Source organism: Aspergillus affinis, assembly GCF_023601865.1.
Source record: "Aspergillus affinis strain CMG 70 chromosome Unknown NODE_45_length_233477_cov_87_579804, whole genome shotgun sequence".
Lineage (NCBI taxonomy): Eukaryota > Fungi > Ascomycota > Eurotiomycetes > Eurotiales > Aspergillaceae > Aspergillus > Aspergillus affinis.
Genome location: NW_026515826.1, coordinates 22514 through 41444, shown reverse-complemented (window position 1 = coordinate 41444; position 18931 = coordinate 22514). Strand labels below are relative to the sequence as shown.

General features: G+C 38.7%; 1 protein-coding gene across 1 annotated transcript; it reads left to right on the top strand.

The window, feature by feature from the left end:
* Positions 1–17596: 17596 nt before the first annotated feature.
* Positions 17597–18223, top strand: KD926_007544 (uncharacterized protein; the record flags this gene model as incomplete). Its single annotated transcript, XM_053100407.1, has 2 exons — positions 17597–17941; positions 18005–18223. 2 exons carry the CDS (start codon positions 17597–17599, stop codon positions 18221–18223), a joined length of 564 nt encoding a protein of 187 aa, XP_052955852.1.
* Between the last annotated feature and the right edge of the window lie 708 nt (positions 18224–18931).

Genomic DNA, 18931 nt, shown 5'->3' with positions numbered 1-18931 from the left:
ATCAACTACCGAGCGACGAATTTTTACCGCATCCACTATAATTTGCAGTATTTTAACCACCAACATTAAATTTGACTAAATAAATATGTGAAATGATAACTATTTACTAGGGCAGCTCCGAATTGTATGTCTGACTATCCTACAGCTACTGTAGCGTTGCGGAGCCCGTCGACAAGGTACAGGAGTAGATTGCTCGGGTTGCTCATTAAGCTGCGTATCAAGTTGCTGAACGCGATTTTGGCCTTCCTGTACAGATAGAAGGATATCATTCCCTAGTAGAGCACGCCTTCTTGTTTTCTTTTTGTATTTTCGCTCATTTTCGGCTCGTAAAGTCTTGATTTCTTGCTGTAAAAGAAGGTTAGTTTGCATAGCCATTTGTGCAGCCTTTTCATGTTGGATATGAGCAAATGGACTGCTAGAAAGCTTTCGTTTAGCACTAAGACTATTCTGCAGGCTGCGTATCTTTCGATCTAGCTGATAAGTATTCTGTAGAGTCTGGAAAGCAGAGAAAATTGACCCTTCAACTAATGGCAGTGTTGGTGTACGTGGTTAAAGGGTAAACTTAGAAAGAACATGCTCTTGATCAAAATGGCTTAAGCCCTGCCCCTGCGAAACCACTGTAGATATTTATAGAAGTAAAGACTTGAGCACGTGCATCTGGATATAAAGATAAAAAGTCCTCTTTATTAATGTGATTGTTGCCAGCGACCATTCGATTTTCAAGAAGCTTTCCGTACGCGCGTTTAAGCGGGCCAAAAACACCAACAACAAGTATTTACAGTAACTTCTTTTAACTAGCGGAAAGCCGATTTTATCTGTTATCCAGCCATTCTGATTAGCTGCAATCCGCCAGTCTTTACCAAGCTTAGATTCTTGAAACTAGGCAGCTTGTTAATTGCTTGCTTTAAGTATAATGACTGGTAATATATGCACACCTTTTAAACTGACAGTTTCATGATTGTAACCCATTTACGGTTGCCCTGAATGACTCTGCGTGGTCGCTCAGTGCGCTCAGCTGCAGTAATTACTTTAGAAGTAGAGCAGAGTCCCATTGCAAAGCCAGTCTCGTCAAAGTTCCAGATATCATTCTCATGTATACCGTGTTCTTGAATAGCTGCTTATACGGTCTGGAACTAGGGTATTATAACCTTTGGATCTTCCTGTTTTGCGCGCTGATATGTCATTCGTCTGGTATTTCGCGTACGTAGCTGAAGATGACATTTCACAAATTTGTAAGGCCAGTTAACTCCAAGACTTACAGTAGAATCTTGTAAACGATTATAAAGCAGTACTTGAGCCATTTCACGTAAAAGTTCAGGCCGAATTGGGAATCCTCGCGTGTCTGCCTTTTACCTTAATTAGCAAATTTGATATTATTTGTCACTAGTATATTAACGTAATTCCCGCCCGAGCTGCGCACCTAACCCTACTACGAAATTTCAAAATCGATTATATCAACCAGAATGTGACAGTCTACAAAAGAGCTCAATATAAGACAAGTTTGTTTCTGACTCTGAGTCAAGGAATTTTCCCATGGAGAGGAAAGGCTATCTAGGAGGGAGGATCTAGAGCCTCTATATACTGCCCGAGGCTTTGCCTCAGGCAGGAATGCCTGCAGAGCATCCAGGAAGGTTCCCGGATGCCTACCGGAGGGTCCCTCGATCCTATACTAACTAACCAGAACGTTCCTCCGCACCGGTAAACCCCCTGATTTCAGGAGGTCACACAGAACGCATTTATTTCTGCTAAATATAACGATTTTTACATGTATTGATCCTGTGGCCAACCTCCCTGCATCCACTACACCTTGGTGGGACCCTCCTTGGCCCTTGCCAACCGATCTTGCTGTATAGGCGATTCGCCCTGCGCATGCGATTCTACCGCAGGTGCTTCTGCAGGTAAATCTAGCTGCGCAATTAGCTGTAGACCCTCTTGGCAGGGTATCCGTCTAGTCGATCGGTTGCGGTTCTTCTTGATAATCTCGTTTGCAGCGCGTAGGTTCGTGTTTTCCTGCGCAAGAAATGCTGCATTGTGCATTGCTGTGGCGCACCCTTTGATAATCTGATCTGGTATAACTTTTGATGGCGTTGAAGGGCTATTTGACCGTTGCTTTAGTAGTTCTTTAAGCGATGAAGCTTGCTTTTGTAGTTAGATGACAGTCTTTTCGTATTTCTGGGGTAAATTGGCTAGATCTGCTGCTTGGCCGGCTTCCTGGTGGTGTTGGCGTTCGTAGAGAGATATTAAGCTTTAAAAGCACCCTTTCTGTATCGACTGGCACTAGGCCACTAGCTGCAAAGCTATTCTGAATAATAGCTGGCTGTTAGAAGGCCTCTAACCGCGCGCTTTAGTAATTATTTAAGAAATCAAACTTGTCGATATGGTTATATCCTCTGCGCGCAAGATCACTTATAAAGTGACTATATGCATGTTTAAGTACTGTAAAACACCCAACATCAAGCGGTTACAGTAGATGCGAAGGATGCGCATGCATACAAAAAGGAATAATATACTTTTCTGCGTATATTCGGTCAAACTGAAGCGTAAAATAGCTGCCGTAGCCATCAAGAATCAGTAGGCGAAAGCGGCCACGTACGCGCGAATTTGTTGATAGGATAAACAGCATTTGTAGCCAGCGTAGACTAATCTCATCAGTAGTCCAGCCATTATTTAAGACCTCTAATCGCCAATCTCTTGGTAGATTCTCAAACTACCCTGCAATAGCTACTTTGCGTTTAAAGATAATATATATATAGTATTTTTACATATACTGCCAGTTCACAGCGAAATCATAAACTTAGATATACAGATAGAAAATATTTACTAGTTAAATCATTAAGATTTAGTTACTTTCCTGAAGTATACCTATAACCAATACCTTAAATTACCGATATTTAAGGCCTATTTATTACAATAATTAATAGAGATACGGCAGGAATACCAGACAAAATTATAATTATATATTAAAATGGTTGTGAAATCGGTTTAGCAGAAAATAATATTAAAAATTAGTATTAAAAAATAAAGAAAAGGTTTTATTAGCATATTCTTAGAGTCAATAATTAAATATTGCCTTTGTAGTGTTTTACCGTTCGCCTCGCTGCGTAGAGCGGATATATAACTTCTTTATCTGTTAAAATGAGTGGCCCGCGGTAGTTCTATTCTAGTATGCCTTTATACTATGTCTAGGGGCTGTATACGGTTTACCACTCAAGGCCTATGTATGAGCTGTTTACTTTATTTAGATTGATCTTTATACGCATTGGGACCCCCGTTAATTCCGAAAACTTTTTTCCGAATAACATTTTCTATCCTTCCGACTAACGCGCTAAATCGCGCTCTAAATGACCGAATATTCAATATATTAATTTGACCCTATTGGTTGGCGCGATAAACCGTTTTTGAGAGCTATTAATAATGTTAAGGGTTAATGCCGATTAATCTTGCTGCCAAGTAGGTCTAATATTATTTGGCTCGGGTTTCAATTTCAGGCGTTCATAGGAACTTTATATAACTGAAAGAATCTGTAACTGTATTAGATTTTTTTGGTTTCGGTAAGGGACCTGATACTCTAAACATTTAAAAAACATTATTAATTTATTGATTTTAGGATACGCTACAGCCCTTTTTTACTTTAATATTGAAAATAACATTTGTTTTGTGATTTACGCTGCCTGATACACTACCCCCTGCCGAGTTGAAATATACCCAATTTCATGGCTTTTGCGAGTAGTGCGGTATGTAGGTAATTACCGTTAGGCGAAGGTGCCGGCTAAATATGTCGCAGTTTTGATGACTCTCGTTGACGGCCTGGTTGGTTGGCTTGTAATCCCTGGAACGTATTATAGAGCGGTGAGAATTGGAGGCGTTTAAAGGTTCTTTCAAAGACATTGGGTCTATGTTGGCTGCGGCTATTAATTATTTGGCCGGTAAGTATTCCCCCTACGGTTGCTAACCTTTATCTTTAGTTTGATATTGACCCGGCTTTGTTTTCGGTGACGCCTGGAGCTTGTAAGGTGGAGGGGTGGATTAAAGAGGTTTTAAGTAATGTTACAGTATTAAGCTATCCTGTAGAAGGTCTTTTTCCGGCTGCCCATCCCGTGAAAGATAAAAGTACGGGTAGTATAGTTAAAGGTTTAGATTCTTTATATTATAGGTTCGGAAGTAATTAAATAGTGCTATTCTCGAGTGTTTAGGGTACCTTATATAATATTAAATCGGTCTTTTTAATTGAGATTAGGATTATTAAGCTTTTTCTTTCTATGCTTACCTATTTATTTATATAGATTGGAAATAGTTACTTTGTAATAAAAAGATTTGGTTGCCGCAGCTCGATAGGGGTACCGAGGTAAGGATTTTTCTAAAATCTTCGCCTACAGTATTTTTGCAGGGCGGTTCCCAATAGAAGTGAAGGCGCAAGTATAATTAAAGATACACAAAGATATTATAAAAGAAATGCCATAAGAAAATAAAGGTTAGTTGTTACTCAAGCGTATATTTTTTATATTAATTAATACGGAAAATTCCCGCAGCTAACCGGTAAGAAGTTGTTATTATTATTATTAATCGCTTTAACTGATTTTAGGGATGCGAATACGGTGTTAAGCAATTACTTATGTTTTTATTATCAGGCACTGTAGATGGAGTTATTTGACCTAGATTGCTGCTTTATCTAATATTTTTAATATTAATAATTTAATTATGTCCAGGATTCCTGTTACGTCTTTATCTATTGTTTTTATTGTGTCGGGATATACCCTCCTAAGGAATACTATACTAAATATTTATGGGACTGATATTAATATATTAATTGCTAGGATCTATATGTCGCTATAGCTGAATATTGTCCTCTAAGAGATAAAGATGTAAGAAAGGGATGGAGAAAGTGTGGAAAGGAAAATTTAAGGTTTTTTTATACTTAAGAGGTTCCAAATGCAGGAGGTAGGAAGGCGTAATAGCAAAAAGATTAATCGGCTAAAGGTTGAGCTGTAGTAATTAGTGGAGCCCGCGGATCTTGAGCCAGGGCTGCTAATAGCAACTAGGTTTAGTAGTTCGGTGGAGTAATCTCTGCTGGTATTACTGTTAGTTAAGTTATTATGAGGGTGGATGTTGAGCTGTCCTATCATTTCAGGGGGACCTGTTTTGGGGATATAATTTTATTTAGGGTATAGTTTAGCCACTACTGATTTATACGAGCTTGCGATAACGAAACATCCTGCGATTTAATGCAGAAATGAGGTAATGCCACTGCCTAGGGGCTTTTTAAAGTAGGTCCGATTCGGAATTATATAGTGCTATGTTTTGCCTCCAGAAAGGATGAATATCTGTTAATGGAATAGGCTGCTTTTTCTCCAGTAACCGTGCGATTCGGTGGGCACATAGAAGGCCCATTGTCCTAGTAAAGCCATTAGAGCATGCTAGTAAAGGCGAAAGGGTGTAGCTCTCTTTGCTATATTAACCTGATCGTAGATACGATTAATCGCGTAATGTGAAGCTTTCTAATTAATCTGTGAGTACAGAAAAGATTGGTAGAATATAAGGTTATTTAGTTAGTCATATTTAACCTCGTATATCAGAGTATCGATCTGCTTATGGACCGCATGTCTTACTCGGCCCCAAACAGTTACTATATCTCCGGCTGAGGCCTGTATATACTTCTTAAGAAAGGCATGTGAACCCTCTCTACAAGTGAGGTTGATGAATTCCCAAGATGAAGGTATTGATTTGTCTAACAGCAAATTACCTTTTCTTTATAGGTTAGCCATGTTTCTTTGATATATCGTAAGGCGTAGGGAGGTACTAATTGATATTTGTTATTGAAAACTAATAGTCTTGCTTCATATTCGTCCTCTCTTGGTGAATTAACAAAACCGCCAGCTAGAGAGAAATCTATCCCATTCATTATTAGTCCTAAATTACTCTTTTACTTTCGCGGCAATATTCTTATTAATGTGCCATAAACAAAGTAAATATGGACACTCTAGATGTCAGGGTCCCTATATAGTACGTTGACTGAATGACCAACAGGTCATTCATTGTGCCTTTTGGGCGTGTAGTGCAGTGGTAAAGTCAACGGACCGGTGCCTTACACTAGGTACTCATCGCGAAGTGTAGCTAATAGAGCAAGATCTCGGTCAGTACAAAGAACTGGTAATTAGGATACTGGAAATTCAAGCCATAAGAAAAAAGTCTTTAATGTCTATTTATACGACTCTTCTTGCTCATTTTGTATAAAGAAAAAGGCAATACTAAACGTCGTATTTGATGGTGAAACGCCTATAATGTGGAGTAACGGCATTTCATAGCGGTTCGTCTTATATGTGCAATCTAAAATAAATACCCTACTATACTGATTAGCGTATTGAGTTGATTAGAAGGGTGAGCAAACAAAAAAAAAGTGATACGTCCCTGCCTTCATCCGTATTAATTTTCTGTGGATTAACTGCCTTAAATAGCTTATGCACCCCGTTATTTATACTAAGAATGGAGTCCCGTTCTAGCCGACGAAGCCCAAAGAGCCTTGATCAGAGGGTATTTCGCTTACCTGGGCTTGTATATTTAGGAAGTAGTATGAGGTGGCGCAAGGGAGTTTGATTTTCAGTGCTAAATAAAGGTGGAATATTTTGAATATTGGCTTAATTACGTTTTTAGGGGTTTTAGCGATTAATAACTCTTTGTGGTTTTACCGAGTTCTGTAGGCGCTACGAGTTCCTGATCTATAATCCCGAAATGCGTTTTGAATAGCGGAACAAATGGAAGGATGTCATATTCCCGCTTAAGGACGGAGCTCCGATTTTTCAGGCTTATAAAGTCATTATTAAGTTTTCTACAGAGGTTATCGAGCTCCTAGATTTCCTAGAGAGGCCTACAGAGAAGTAATTAGCGGCTTTGAAGACCTTAGGGCCTAAATGTAAGTGAAATATTGCGGATTTTACAGTAAAATGTCGTAAGAGAATTCGATCGGGTTATAATAGTTACGTTTAGGGGTTTTCGCGTTGAGGCGTACGATATTATCGTCTTTTAAGAGCTTTAAAAAAAATTTATTTCTTGTTGATTATTACTTACGGAGAACAGGGCCCGATATAATATTATTTTTTTATTTATAAGTTTCTGTAGGTGCCAAAAGTCTACCTGTTTGTTTGTAAGGGTTTACAGTGGTGGTTTTTCTACCTGAAGTAACATATATATATTTATGTAAAGCCCTTTAAATGATTCTTTTAATTATGATTTTACTGGCTACATTATAATTATTTATAACGTCTATAATTACTTAGGGCCTTCAAATGCTGGAATCCACGAGCCTAGAAGACCTTTCAGGTTATTGAATCGACTTAATAGCTTCTGGGATGATTGCGGCCATTGGGGACTATTATTATATTATAATAGTGAACTCTAATTTTTATGATTAGGATTGGTCTGAGCTTATCCACCCCCGGTTTTATTTCAATCGGGTTAAGGTTAACGAATTTAAGGAGCTTATGGAAGAAATTCCTGCAGCAAAGGCTCTCACTTATAGCTCAGAAGGGACCTTGTAACCTTTACTGCTGATCATCTTCACGTTATTCAATCATTTCAAAGAACAATTCTTCGTCAGCATGACAACTGTATAAAAACAAGAGACCAATAATGAACTACCAGTCTGATTATTTTGCTTTCTACATACCTTTTTGGTAACGTGAACAAAAAGATCTCTTATTACGCGTTAAACAAGTTATTCAATATCTACCACTCTTATATTAACTAAAAGCGTCTTATTCCAGCTGAATGTACCGGCGTAACAAGAGCTACATTAGGGATTCCTTGTATTTACGATATTCAGGAATGTATCAATTCAGAAACGCTGTTAAACATTAATCATTTTTATCAACAATGGTTTCTGTACAGTCCTATTGATATGTTTCCTACAGACCTTTGAGCAATTGTCTTTTCTCTACATTTTCTTACTGCTGTATAAGGCAGACTTACGAATACACCTTTACTGCGAGATTATTACGAGCAAGGGATCTCGTGTTCTTGCTCAGGAAAAGGCCCCTAAAACACCTAGACGGCCTAAAAAGAAGGCAGTAAGCCCGCTGCCTCTATCATTGCCACCATTCCTTCCTTGTCTTCTTACCCCTAGCTGCCTCAAAATTCCACACCAATACGGTCATCACCTCCGGTACGATCATCCTCGCCTGATGTACTAGCAACGGCCCCTGCTGCATCAAGTAGTGGTCGTGTACTCAAGCAAGTAAAAGAAATGATAAATATGATCATTATTGATTTTCAAACAAATAAAAGGAATTTTCCTCTTTCTTAGAAAGGAAATAAGCTCTGATTGTTTTTTATTGCATTTTTAACTAATTTAACGCTGGATCGTTGGCTGTCCGGTCTGCTACTGAGCGAAGCGCCGGCACCGGCGGATGGGCACGTGGGGTGTGTCTGTAACACTCCCCAATATTAAAAAAAAATTTTACTGAGAAAATAAAAATAAAAATTTTAATTAATTATAAAAATAGAGATAACTAGTTACATATAAAGATATTAAATAAATAAAAATAGAAAATAATATGAAAATTAAAAATTATATTAATAATCTATTTTTTATGGGGAAATACTGATCATAGGGATTAATAACTAAGCTCCCTATATAATAAGGTTATATTTTTGGACCAAATCCTCTAGAATAAAAGGACGGCTTAGGATTTGCTCAGATTATAGTAACTTAACTGGCAGTAACGTCGACAAGAATGGCTTTACCAGATTAAGGCTTCTAATTAACTTAATCACAATCTCGATGGATTTCGGTTTACCATATAATAATTAGTTAGGATTCCTAAGCCTTTTAGGTGACGTATTTAGGATCGGAAGATAGCTAGCTTAGAGATAAAAATATAAGCGGAAAAGATAAATAAGAGTATATTAAAGAATATAGGCTTATTTACAACTATTAAGAAATGTAGAGATAAAGATAGAATCTACTTATTCGTAGGCTTCCGCGTGACCCAGTGTTGGGTCTGGGGCCCCAACTTGGGTTATAAACATAACATAAATGCTAAGACCTGGAACTACATAAATTATGCATTTTTTGCCTGTAATATTAAGTATTTCCTTTACAACTAGATCAAGTTGATCTTGATGAAAGTTAGAATTAGGAGAGAAAATAAGAATAAGAAAGACCAAGATGAAGAAGAAAGCATAAGAAGAATAATATATTTTATCTACTCCTCCCATCCCCCAATAGAAAGTTCAAATAAAATCCAAGTAATGATACTCAAAAAGAGTATTATCACCGATCTTACACTTCCTTTGTGAGGCCTATACCTAAGGCTCACTTACCTCATCTACCTCGCCTAACGTAATCGGACACCGAACCGCCGTGACACCGAACCGCCGGTGGTCCGCCGCCTGCCTCACCGCTTCAAATCGCTAGAATTCAACCTTTTATAATTCATTCAAAATTGAAGCTATTCAATCATATGGAAGGCCTATCTCGAGATAGGAGACTGGTCCTCGCTTGTGAGGCCTTTTATAAGGGCCAATTTGATTCTAAGCAGGCGTGTGCGACTGCTTTTGACGTCAAGATAAGTACCTTAAAAGAACAGCTGAAAGGAGTCAAATCTCGCACTGAGATAGATGCCAATTGCAGAAAGCTATCTAAAAATGAAGAATTGGTATTGAAATGAACGATCCTAGATATGGATTCACGCGGTTATCCTTTTACTATCGCGAAGGTCCGCTATCTTGCTGAACTTCTCCTATCTTCAAAATTGAAGCTGAAACGACAAAATGAGGCCTTTATTAGCGAGCGCTGGATTCACCGATTTACTCTTCGATATGAAGCCGAATTAAAGTCAAGATATATACAGCGTTTTAATTATCAATGTACAAAGTGCGAGGATCCCAAGATTATAAAACGGTAGTTCAAATTAGTGCAGAACACTATACAAAAATATAGGATTCTTGAACAGGATACTTATAATATGGATAAGACAGGGTTCTAAATGGGAGTTACTTTAACTGTAAAGGTTATATGCAGCACTGAATCCCGTCAGACGAATGCAAGATCAATCCAACCTGGAAATCGCGAATGGGTCACTTCTATTGTTACAATTAACGCTACGGGTAGCGTATTGCCTCCGCAGATTATTTTCGCTGATAAAACGTAACAGGAGAAGTGGTTTGAAGCCCTGCCTGATAACTGGCGGATCAGTCTAAACGAGAATGAGTAAACAAATGATAAACTCGATTTTGAATGGCTTCAATTCTTCGACCAATATACAGCTTCAAAAACAGTAGGCCAGTATCGCCTTCTAATTCTCGATAGTCATAGGAGTCATTCAACACTTTAATTTGATCAATTCTACAAAGAAAGGAAGATTATTCCTTTATATATGCTGCCGCATTCATCCCACAGGTTTCAACCACTTGATGTTGCTTGTTTTGCACCGCTAAAGACCTTATACGGCCGTCGAATCCATGAAACTACACAGCAAGAGATCAATCATATTAATAAAGCTGCTTTTCTATATCACTATCTACGGATGCGCCCTAAGGTCTTCAATAAAGCGAATATAAAGTAAAGCTTTACTGCTACTGGCCTTTTTCCGTACGATCTAGATAAAGTGATTCAAAACTTAAAGCCTTTAAAGAGTTAAACGTTTCTTTCACCTTCGACTTTGTCCTCTAATCAATCTATGTATTTCGGTAAAACGCCTCAGAACCTATACCAACTGAATCATCAAAAAGCAGAGCTTGAAGCGTTTCAGGAATCCGGATTATCTTTACTTATCGCGGATTAAACGCTTGATAAGGCTTATAAAGGTGCGGAAATGGCAATGCAGAAGGTTGCACTACTTGAACACGAATTGTACCAATTCCGTGCAGAAGATCAGTATAAAAAGGACAGTAAAAAGGCTTCACGGTAATATCTACAGGAGGCAGCCACTCTAGATGGCCAAACTGCACGTCAAATTGCTCAAAATAAGAATGCTGAAGAGGCAAGGAATCAGGTTCGTACCTCTTAACGCCGGCCACCTCGCTGCAGTAATTGCGGCAAGGAAGGCCATAATTGCCTCAAGTGTCCGGATAGGGTCAATACCTAATTTTATTCTGTGTATTTCATTTATATAGAGTTGAATTGCTTCAAATTGAATTGATCGTTGAATTCTACGTGTTTTGGTGGGTAGGGTGGCTGCGGACCGCCGGCGGTTCGGTGTCCGATTACGTTACCTTATCTAACTCTCTCTTATTATTAATAATACTGTCCTACTCCTCAGTATCGCTTATAAGGTCTATCTCAACCTTATCAAGTTTCTTATCTCTCTCTTCCTTTGCAGCCCTCTATTTCATTATAAAAGAAGAACTTCTCAAGAAGCTTTGTCTATTACTATTCTATATCAAACCTTAAAATGCCAAAAAACATCATTAATTCTGTAATTATCTGTGATTTTATTCTCCCTCGGCGATAATACCAGATACCCCGAACAATATTAAGAAGCCGTTCAACTCCTGCACCTGTTACAGGAAAGAAAAATGCATCCCGCGCAAGAGCCTGGAAGACGAGATTGGTTCTCTCCAGAACGCAAGATGTACAATTTAATTAATATATTTTAGTAAAGACTTAGTTTAAACGTATCACTGTCAAGATATTGGGTCATTTCGTCAATAACTGCATTTGGTTATGCCTCACTTTTCTAACATCTTATCAAGCTTTGAGCTTAGCCGAACTACTAAATGAGACCCATCTGAAGACTGATTAAGAGTCGCAAGTTTCTCCTAATATTGAAATAAAGTCTGTTGAAAGGACTTACGATAAATATTATACCATTTCTGATCCCGATATTTTAAAAGTAAGGAAGAATTTGAACTTATTCACTGATGCTAAAATCGTGCTAACAGCATAAATATATGCCTTTACACACTATCAGTTTGAGAGTAATACTCATCAAGCTTTGATTACTCAAGCTTTGTCCGATCAGCTTCTAGTGCATAAAGCATTTGTTATTTCCATAAAGCTCGATTTCGTGGTCAAAGAACTTATTATAAATCTTAAACACATAATGCGCTATAACGTCTCGAGTCTTCAATAGCTAAATTATACAATCAATGAAAAGCCCAATAGTACAAAGAAAATAGTCAACCTGGCACTGCTCCTCATCTTAAAGTATCATCTGGAGCTATGATACTCTGTACAAAATAATATAAAGATAGTGCGTAAACGCTTTGCCCGACAAAGTATTAAAAAAATTAAATCCTATCGAGTTCACCTATCTTGAATAAGCACTAGTATCGTACTTAATATCTGGAGATTATAGAATGTTTCCCGGCGTTGAAGACTTGCGTTCACATAGATCACGAAATAACGGACCTTATTTAATGTATAAAATATCTTACACTCTAAATATTATGCATTTACTTAAACTATTCTTGATTGTTTCTCTATCTACTTTGTCTCAGTTGAGTCATTCAGTGGAACTGCCTTGACGCGACCAAGAAGCTGGGTAAGGCTAAACTAAATAACACGAGCAAGGCATGGAATCCGAATAATAATAATACCATCGGATAAAAATTATTAAAGAGAATCTACTAAAGTCTTATTAGACACAATATCTGTCAATCCAAACACTCGCGATTTAAGATTATGCTCCATGGGAGAGTTTGAAGAACGACGCTACTTAGGTTCACATCAGTGTATGCCCCGTGAAAAAACTTAAACTCAAGTAACACCTCGCGGTAGACCCAATCAGCATCAATAAAATAGCCTATGATTGCCATAAATGCCTGCAAGAATAGAGATGTCCAGCAGTCCAATACAATCAATATCTTTTAAACTAACGGGTAATGTCCAAAGGGTACACTCCTGCCAGTCTTAAACAATGCTCCTTAATCACCGGCAGATTGTATCAGCAAAGGGAATTATTAGCAATGATAGTACACAGCGAGCCTGAAAAATAAGTCGCTAAAATGTTGGATACTCGATAAGATAAAATAGCAGTCAATTTATCGTAAGAAACTGTAAAATATCTTCTTCTCCAGCTTTTTGGAAAAAAAAATATATATATAAGCTAAAGACTCTCCCTAATATTAGCACCCAAAATAAGTTAGCAAAGTAGTAATAGCTGGATTAACAGAAAAACCTGTTACATACGCTATTTTTTTTAAAAAAAATCTAGTTATTTCTGTTCTAATGTACCATGGTATTATACCTTGTCTTTTACTTTTGGATTAACAGTATAAGTGTGCTCAAAAATAGCTCCACAACGTTAACAAATAATCTTTGGCACACCATCTGCACTATGAGCAACCTGGTGGTAGTGGCTCCAAACCTCTGCATATCACATCAAATCCCAGTTAATCTTGCTCTTACTCCCAATCCCAGTCTGTAACCACCAGCCTACCCAGCCATTATGCGCTATCCTACCGTAGAAAATAAAAGCCTTCTTTCGGTTAGGTCCAACGTAGGTAAGGGAAGAAGGAGCTGCTAGAAGGATAGTCGGTTAAAGAAATTTTTGGCCGGAGATATCGAGTGTGTATTAACTACTGGATAGAGGGGCTAGATAATTTGATAATGTTAAATAGCTAGGATTGGCTACCTCACTGTCATAGAGGGAGAATGCGAAGTCAGAGTGCTGATTTTGTAACATGATGAATTAGTAGGGAACCTAGAAGGTAACAGAGAAGAGAGGTATATAATAAGTAAAAATATATGAGGATAACAGCGAGTAAATCAACCTCAGAAGTAGAAAAAGAAATAAGCAAAAGTGATATATCAATTTTAGAGGGGTAACATAGTTATAAGTACAATAATATTTCATTAGTTTATATGATCCACCTTTCTATAGGCCTAACCCAGGTAACCCAACTAACCCAGCAGCAACCCAGCAATAACCCAGAAAAAACCCAATTCCCACCCCAACTTCCCTTTGAGATCCTAAAAGAATTTTAATCTTTCGAACCGTACTAGAAGAGTCTCGGAAATCTCACCTGTGCGTGAGATTTCGCTGACTGAAGCCCGCTATCATGACGCGGACCTAGGGTACCTAAGGTACCTCTTAAGCGTGGCCAGGAAAGCTGTATTTCTGTTCCGAGATTATATGATCCGTACACCTTCCCGCCTGCCCGATAATCCTGTTGTAGCTCTTCGAGCTACGTCTTGTCTATAAGCCTGCAGATAACTTGACCCTGTAGTAATTTAGAGATACTGTGAAATATAGCTGTTACGGACCCTTGCAACACTAAGAGCCGCGAGGCAGAAACGATAGGACAACAGCGGCCCGAGGCTGATGACGCTACGGAGGAAACATGGATCACGTGATATGGTATGCCGGCACCATATGGTATACGACATACCAAATGGTATGCCGCAGACCTATAAGGTATACAGGATGGTATACTCTAGGAGGGCTATATAAGGACGCTCATTCACCCACCTGTTAGATAGTTCTTGTTTAGTTCTTCGTGTTCAATAACAATTACGTTCTTTGATAGTAACTTGTTACTGCTATTAGATTCGCCTATCCACTATCACAGGGAGGTATACGTACCAACCTGGCCTTACTTCTATCTTCGCTGCATCCAGGATCCTCAGGGAGGATCACCGAGACACTCAACACCCGTTCCAGTTGGAAGAGCCACTGAGCTCTCAGGCTAAGTATCACCCATCCAAGACTCAGGATCAACCAGTTGATCACCAGTGCTTGAACTTATCTACGGTAGCAGGCCAGCGCAGCTTAGACGGATCCTAGGGTTTGACAATAGCCTACCTGTTTGCCTGTCTGCCATCAGCTCTATCAACCCTCCAGCCAGCGCGCACCTTGACAGATTTTAGATTAATATTATTTAGCCTAGAAAGATACACCAAGTATTATATATAGGGAATATGCATTTCTATAACTACTAGCAAGAACATTAAACTTTCAGGTTAACCGCCCCTAACTTAATCTTAACATTTCAATAGGTAATTAGTTATGAACTAGATCTGGGCTAAAAGGATTTCAAGTTCTTTCTTAAATTTTGAAAATATTAATACCATGAACTCACGCTGCTGGTTGGTATCAACCAGAAAAGATATAAAAAACAGTATGTTATTTTGATGACTGAACAGCTTTATGATTAAAAACTATGTAAAAGTTGGGTTAAATTGGGTCTTACTTGGTTTTATTTGGGCCCCAGCATTGGGTCGAGGTTGGGTTTGCGGAAGTCTACTTATTTGATATCTCTAATATAAATTATAAATTATAATGTAAATATTAATTTTTTTTATAAATTTAACCAATTAATTTTTTATCTTTCCGAATACTACTTATTAGAGTAATATAACGTAATCCACGGGCGAGCGGTCCATTTTCGCGTCAACTTCCAACATTCATCCTTTAACATTTTATATTTTTGCAACTACCATACAAAATGCCTCTTTCTCAGGAATCACGAATTCAAATGGCTATTGAAGCTTATAATAATAAAAAATTTATTCAAAATTAAAGGCAGCTGCAGTGTTTTGTGTCTAAAACTACCTTTCCTAATCGACTTAAAGGAACTCAACAACGGTCGGAAACACGCGCCAATAACCATAAATTAACGGTTCTCGAAGAAGTTCTTTCTAAGCATCTGCTAGACGCAGGTAAACGAGGCCTTCTCAATTCGACCAGAGTTTCTGCGTGAAATGGCACAGATCTTACTTTGAGAACGTATACGGGATCCTAATGCAGCTATTGGTATTAACTGGGCATCTACCTTTGTTAAATGTCATCTAGCACTATGTACACGATATAATCGGAAGATCACACACCAACGCGCGAAACAGGAGGATCCAAAGATTATAAAACTATAGTTTACAATTGTACACGAACCCATTCAGGAACATGGTATACATGAGAATGATATAGAACTTTGATGAAACTGGCGCTCTACTTAACATCTAAAGTTATTACTGCAGTGAAGCGCAGTAAAAGACCTCAAAGAATTATCCAAAGGAATCGCGAATGGGTCACTACCATCGAATGTATAAGTTCCAGGGAGATTGATATATTACCAGTGGTTATCTTAAAGGGAAAAGAACATCAGGCTCCTTGGTACCAGGAGTCTAATCTATCTCAAGATTGGAAGCTCACCAATAGCGCTAATGGCTGGACAACAGATAAGATAGGTCTCAAGTGGTTAAAGCAAGTGTTTAATCTTTTTTCTAAACTACATTCAACTGGTGCGAAGCGGTTACTTATTCTTGATAGCCATTCAAGTCATCAAACTGCTGGATTTGACAATTTCTGAGAATGCAATAATCTGTCTTTGTATGTTTCTGCATACTTCTTATCTTTTTTAACCATTTGCTGTTGGTGTTTTTGGACCGCCTAAACGCGCGTACAGTAAATTAGTTAAAGACATAATGAAAGCTGGAAATAACTATATTGACAAACAGGATTTTTTACACATATACTTCTGCACGTGAAACAGTCTTTACTTCAAAAAATAGATGTAATGGCTTTACGGGGGCTGGCCTTAAGCCATTAAATCAAGATTAGGTTCTTGAAAAAATCACCCTTCAATTTCGCACACTAATACCACCATTACTTACTGAAGGCTCAATATTATCAGCTTTTTAACACCTCAGAACTCTCGCCAGATTGATCGTAAGGTTCAAAGGCTACAAAGAAGTCTTCAAAAGAAAAGAAAACTTTCTAGCAGTCCAGTCTCATATTCAACATCTTGAAAAAGCTGCGCAAATGGCAATAAATACGGAACCTTCCTCTTCAACAAGAAGACGCACGGCTCTAGAAAATGATCTCTTTATATCTCTGTACAAGAAGGTCGTGACCGCATTCAGCAGCTTGATACGCAGCTCAATGAGCAGATTGATGAGCCTACACCTGTGCCTCGCCAACGCGCTCCACCACGCTGCAGTAGCTGTGGGACAGTAGGACATACAATACGAAGCTGTCATAGTAATTAGCTGTATTTTAGTGTGCTAAATTGTCTAATTCCATGGCGTTGGTGGTTACAAAGCTTCAAATTTGTGGTTGTTGCAGTTAAAATGGACCGCTGGCCCGTGGATTACGTTATAGATTTTAGCAGATTACGTAACAGTATTAATTTTATAAATATTTAATAAAATATTTATTCGAGGAATAAATTTTGGCGTAATAGAGATAAAAGAAAAAGGTGTAATAAAAATCTTAAAATATGATTGTAATAAATATAATTAATATAAGTATTAAAATAGATAATAAACTAAATTATATAGTTTTATATTTCAAATTTAACTATAAAGATAGAGATAATTTTTTATACTATAAAGTAACCGGACAACGAAGCGGCGTGACAACGGGCCGGCGCGGCACCTCACCGCTTATCTTAAACTTTAACGTTTTATTCAAACAACGCATTTCAACACTGTAAAAATTGCTATGGAGGCCTTGTCTCGAGATGAGCGTTTAAAGCATGCAATTGAGGCTTTTAATAAAGGTCTTTTTGATACTAAAAAGGCCTGTGCAGAGGCCTTTGATGTCAAGATAAGCACCTTAAAGATCGGTTGAATGGAGTCAAATCTCGCAACGAAAGGGAAGCGAATAATCGCAAGCTCTCTAACAACGAGGAATCAGTATTGAAGCGAAAGATCCTTGATATGGACTCTCGTGGATACCCTCTTACTATTGCAAAGGTCCATTATCTCGCTGAATGCCTCCTTCGGGCCAAATTGAAGCTATTCGAATCGCCTGAATCCTCCGAACCTGCCTTTATCGGTGAGCGCTGGTTCCGCCGCTTCATCAACCGCCACGAGGCTGAAATCAAGACAAATTACTCAAAACGTTATGATTATCAACGAGCGAAATGCGAAGACCCCAAACTTATAATGCGTTGGCTCGAATTAGTGCAGAATACCATACAAAAATATGGGATTCTTGAACAGGATGCTTATAATATGGATGAGACGGGTTTTCAAATGGGCGTTCCTTCAACTGCAAGGGTCGTATGCGGTGCAGAATCGCGAGAATCGAATGCTCGAGCGATTCAACCCGGTAATCGCGAATAGGTCACTTCAATCGCCACGATCAGTGCAGCAGGATACGTTCTACGGCCGCAGATCATCTTCGCCGGTAAGCTTCATCAAGAGAAGTGGTTTGAAGCTATTCCCAATGACTGGCGGGTCAGCGTGAGCGAGAACGGTTGGACTACCGATAAACTCGGTTTTGAATGGCTTCAATTTTTTGACGAATGGCTTCCAAAACGATTGGTCAATATCGCCTTTTAATCCTCGATGGCCACGGATCCCATTCAACGATTGAATTCGATCAATTTTGCAAAGAAAAAAGCATCATTCCTCCCTACATGTCTCCGCATTCATCTCATAAACTTCAACTTCTTGATGTAGTGTGTTTTGCACCTCTAAAGAAGCTCTACGGCCAGAGGATCAATGCGGCGGTACAGGGAGGCATTCAATCGATCGATAGGAAGGCTTTTATATCGCACTATAAAATCGTCCACCCACGGGCCTTCTCTACAGCGAATATAAAGAAATTTTTCGCTTCAACAGGCCTTTTTCCGTACAATCCACAAAGGGTCATTTCAAACCTTAAATTGCGCGTTTCAACAACTACACCACCTTCGACTTCATCTTCAAATCATTCGTTTTACCTCGGAAAACCGCCTATGAACCTCTACCAATTGAATCATCAACGCGAAGAGATTCAAGCTCTGCAAGAATCGGGTTTATCGTCGCTTCTAGCGGAACAAAGGTATGAAAAGGTGTATAAAGCGACCGAAATCGCTCTGCAGAATACTACGCTTCTTCAGCAAGAATTCAACAACTCCGCGCGGCCGGTCAGTATAAAAAAGCGAATAAAAAGGCCTCACGTCCATATCTTCAAGAAGGAGGCACTTTGAGCGGTCAAATGGGACGTCAAATCGCTAATGAAGAGGCCGCTGAAGAGGCAAGGAATCGGGCTGCAGCGGTTGCCCA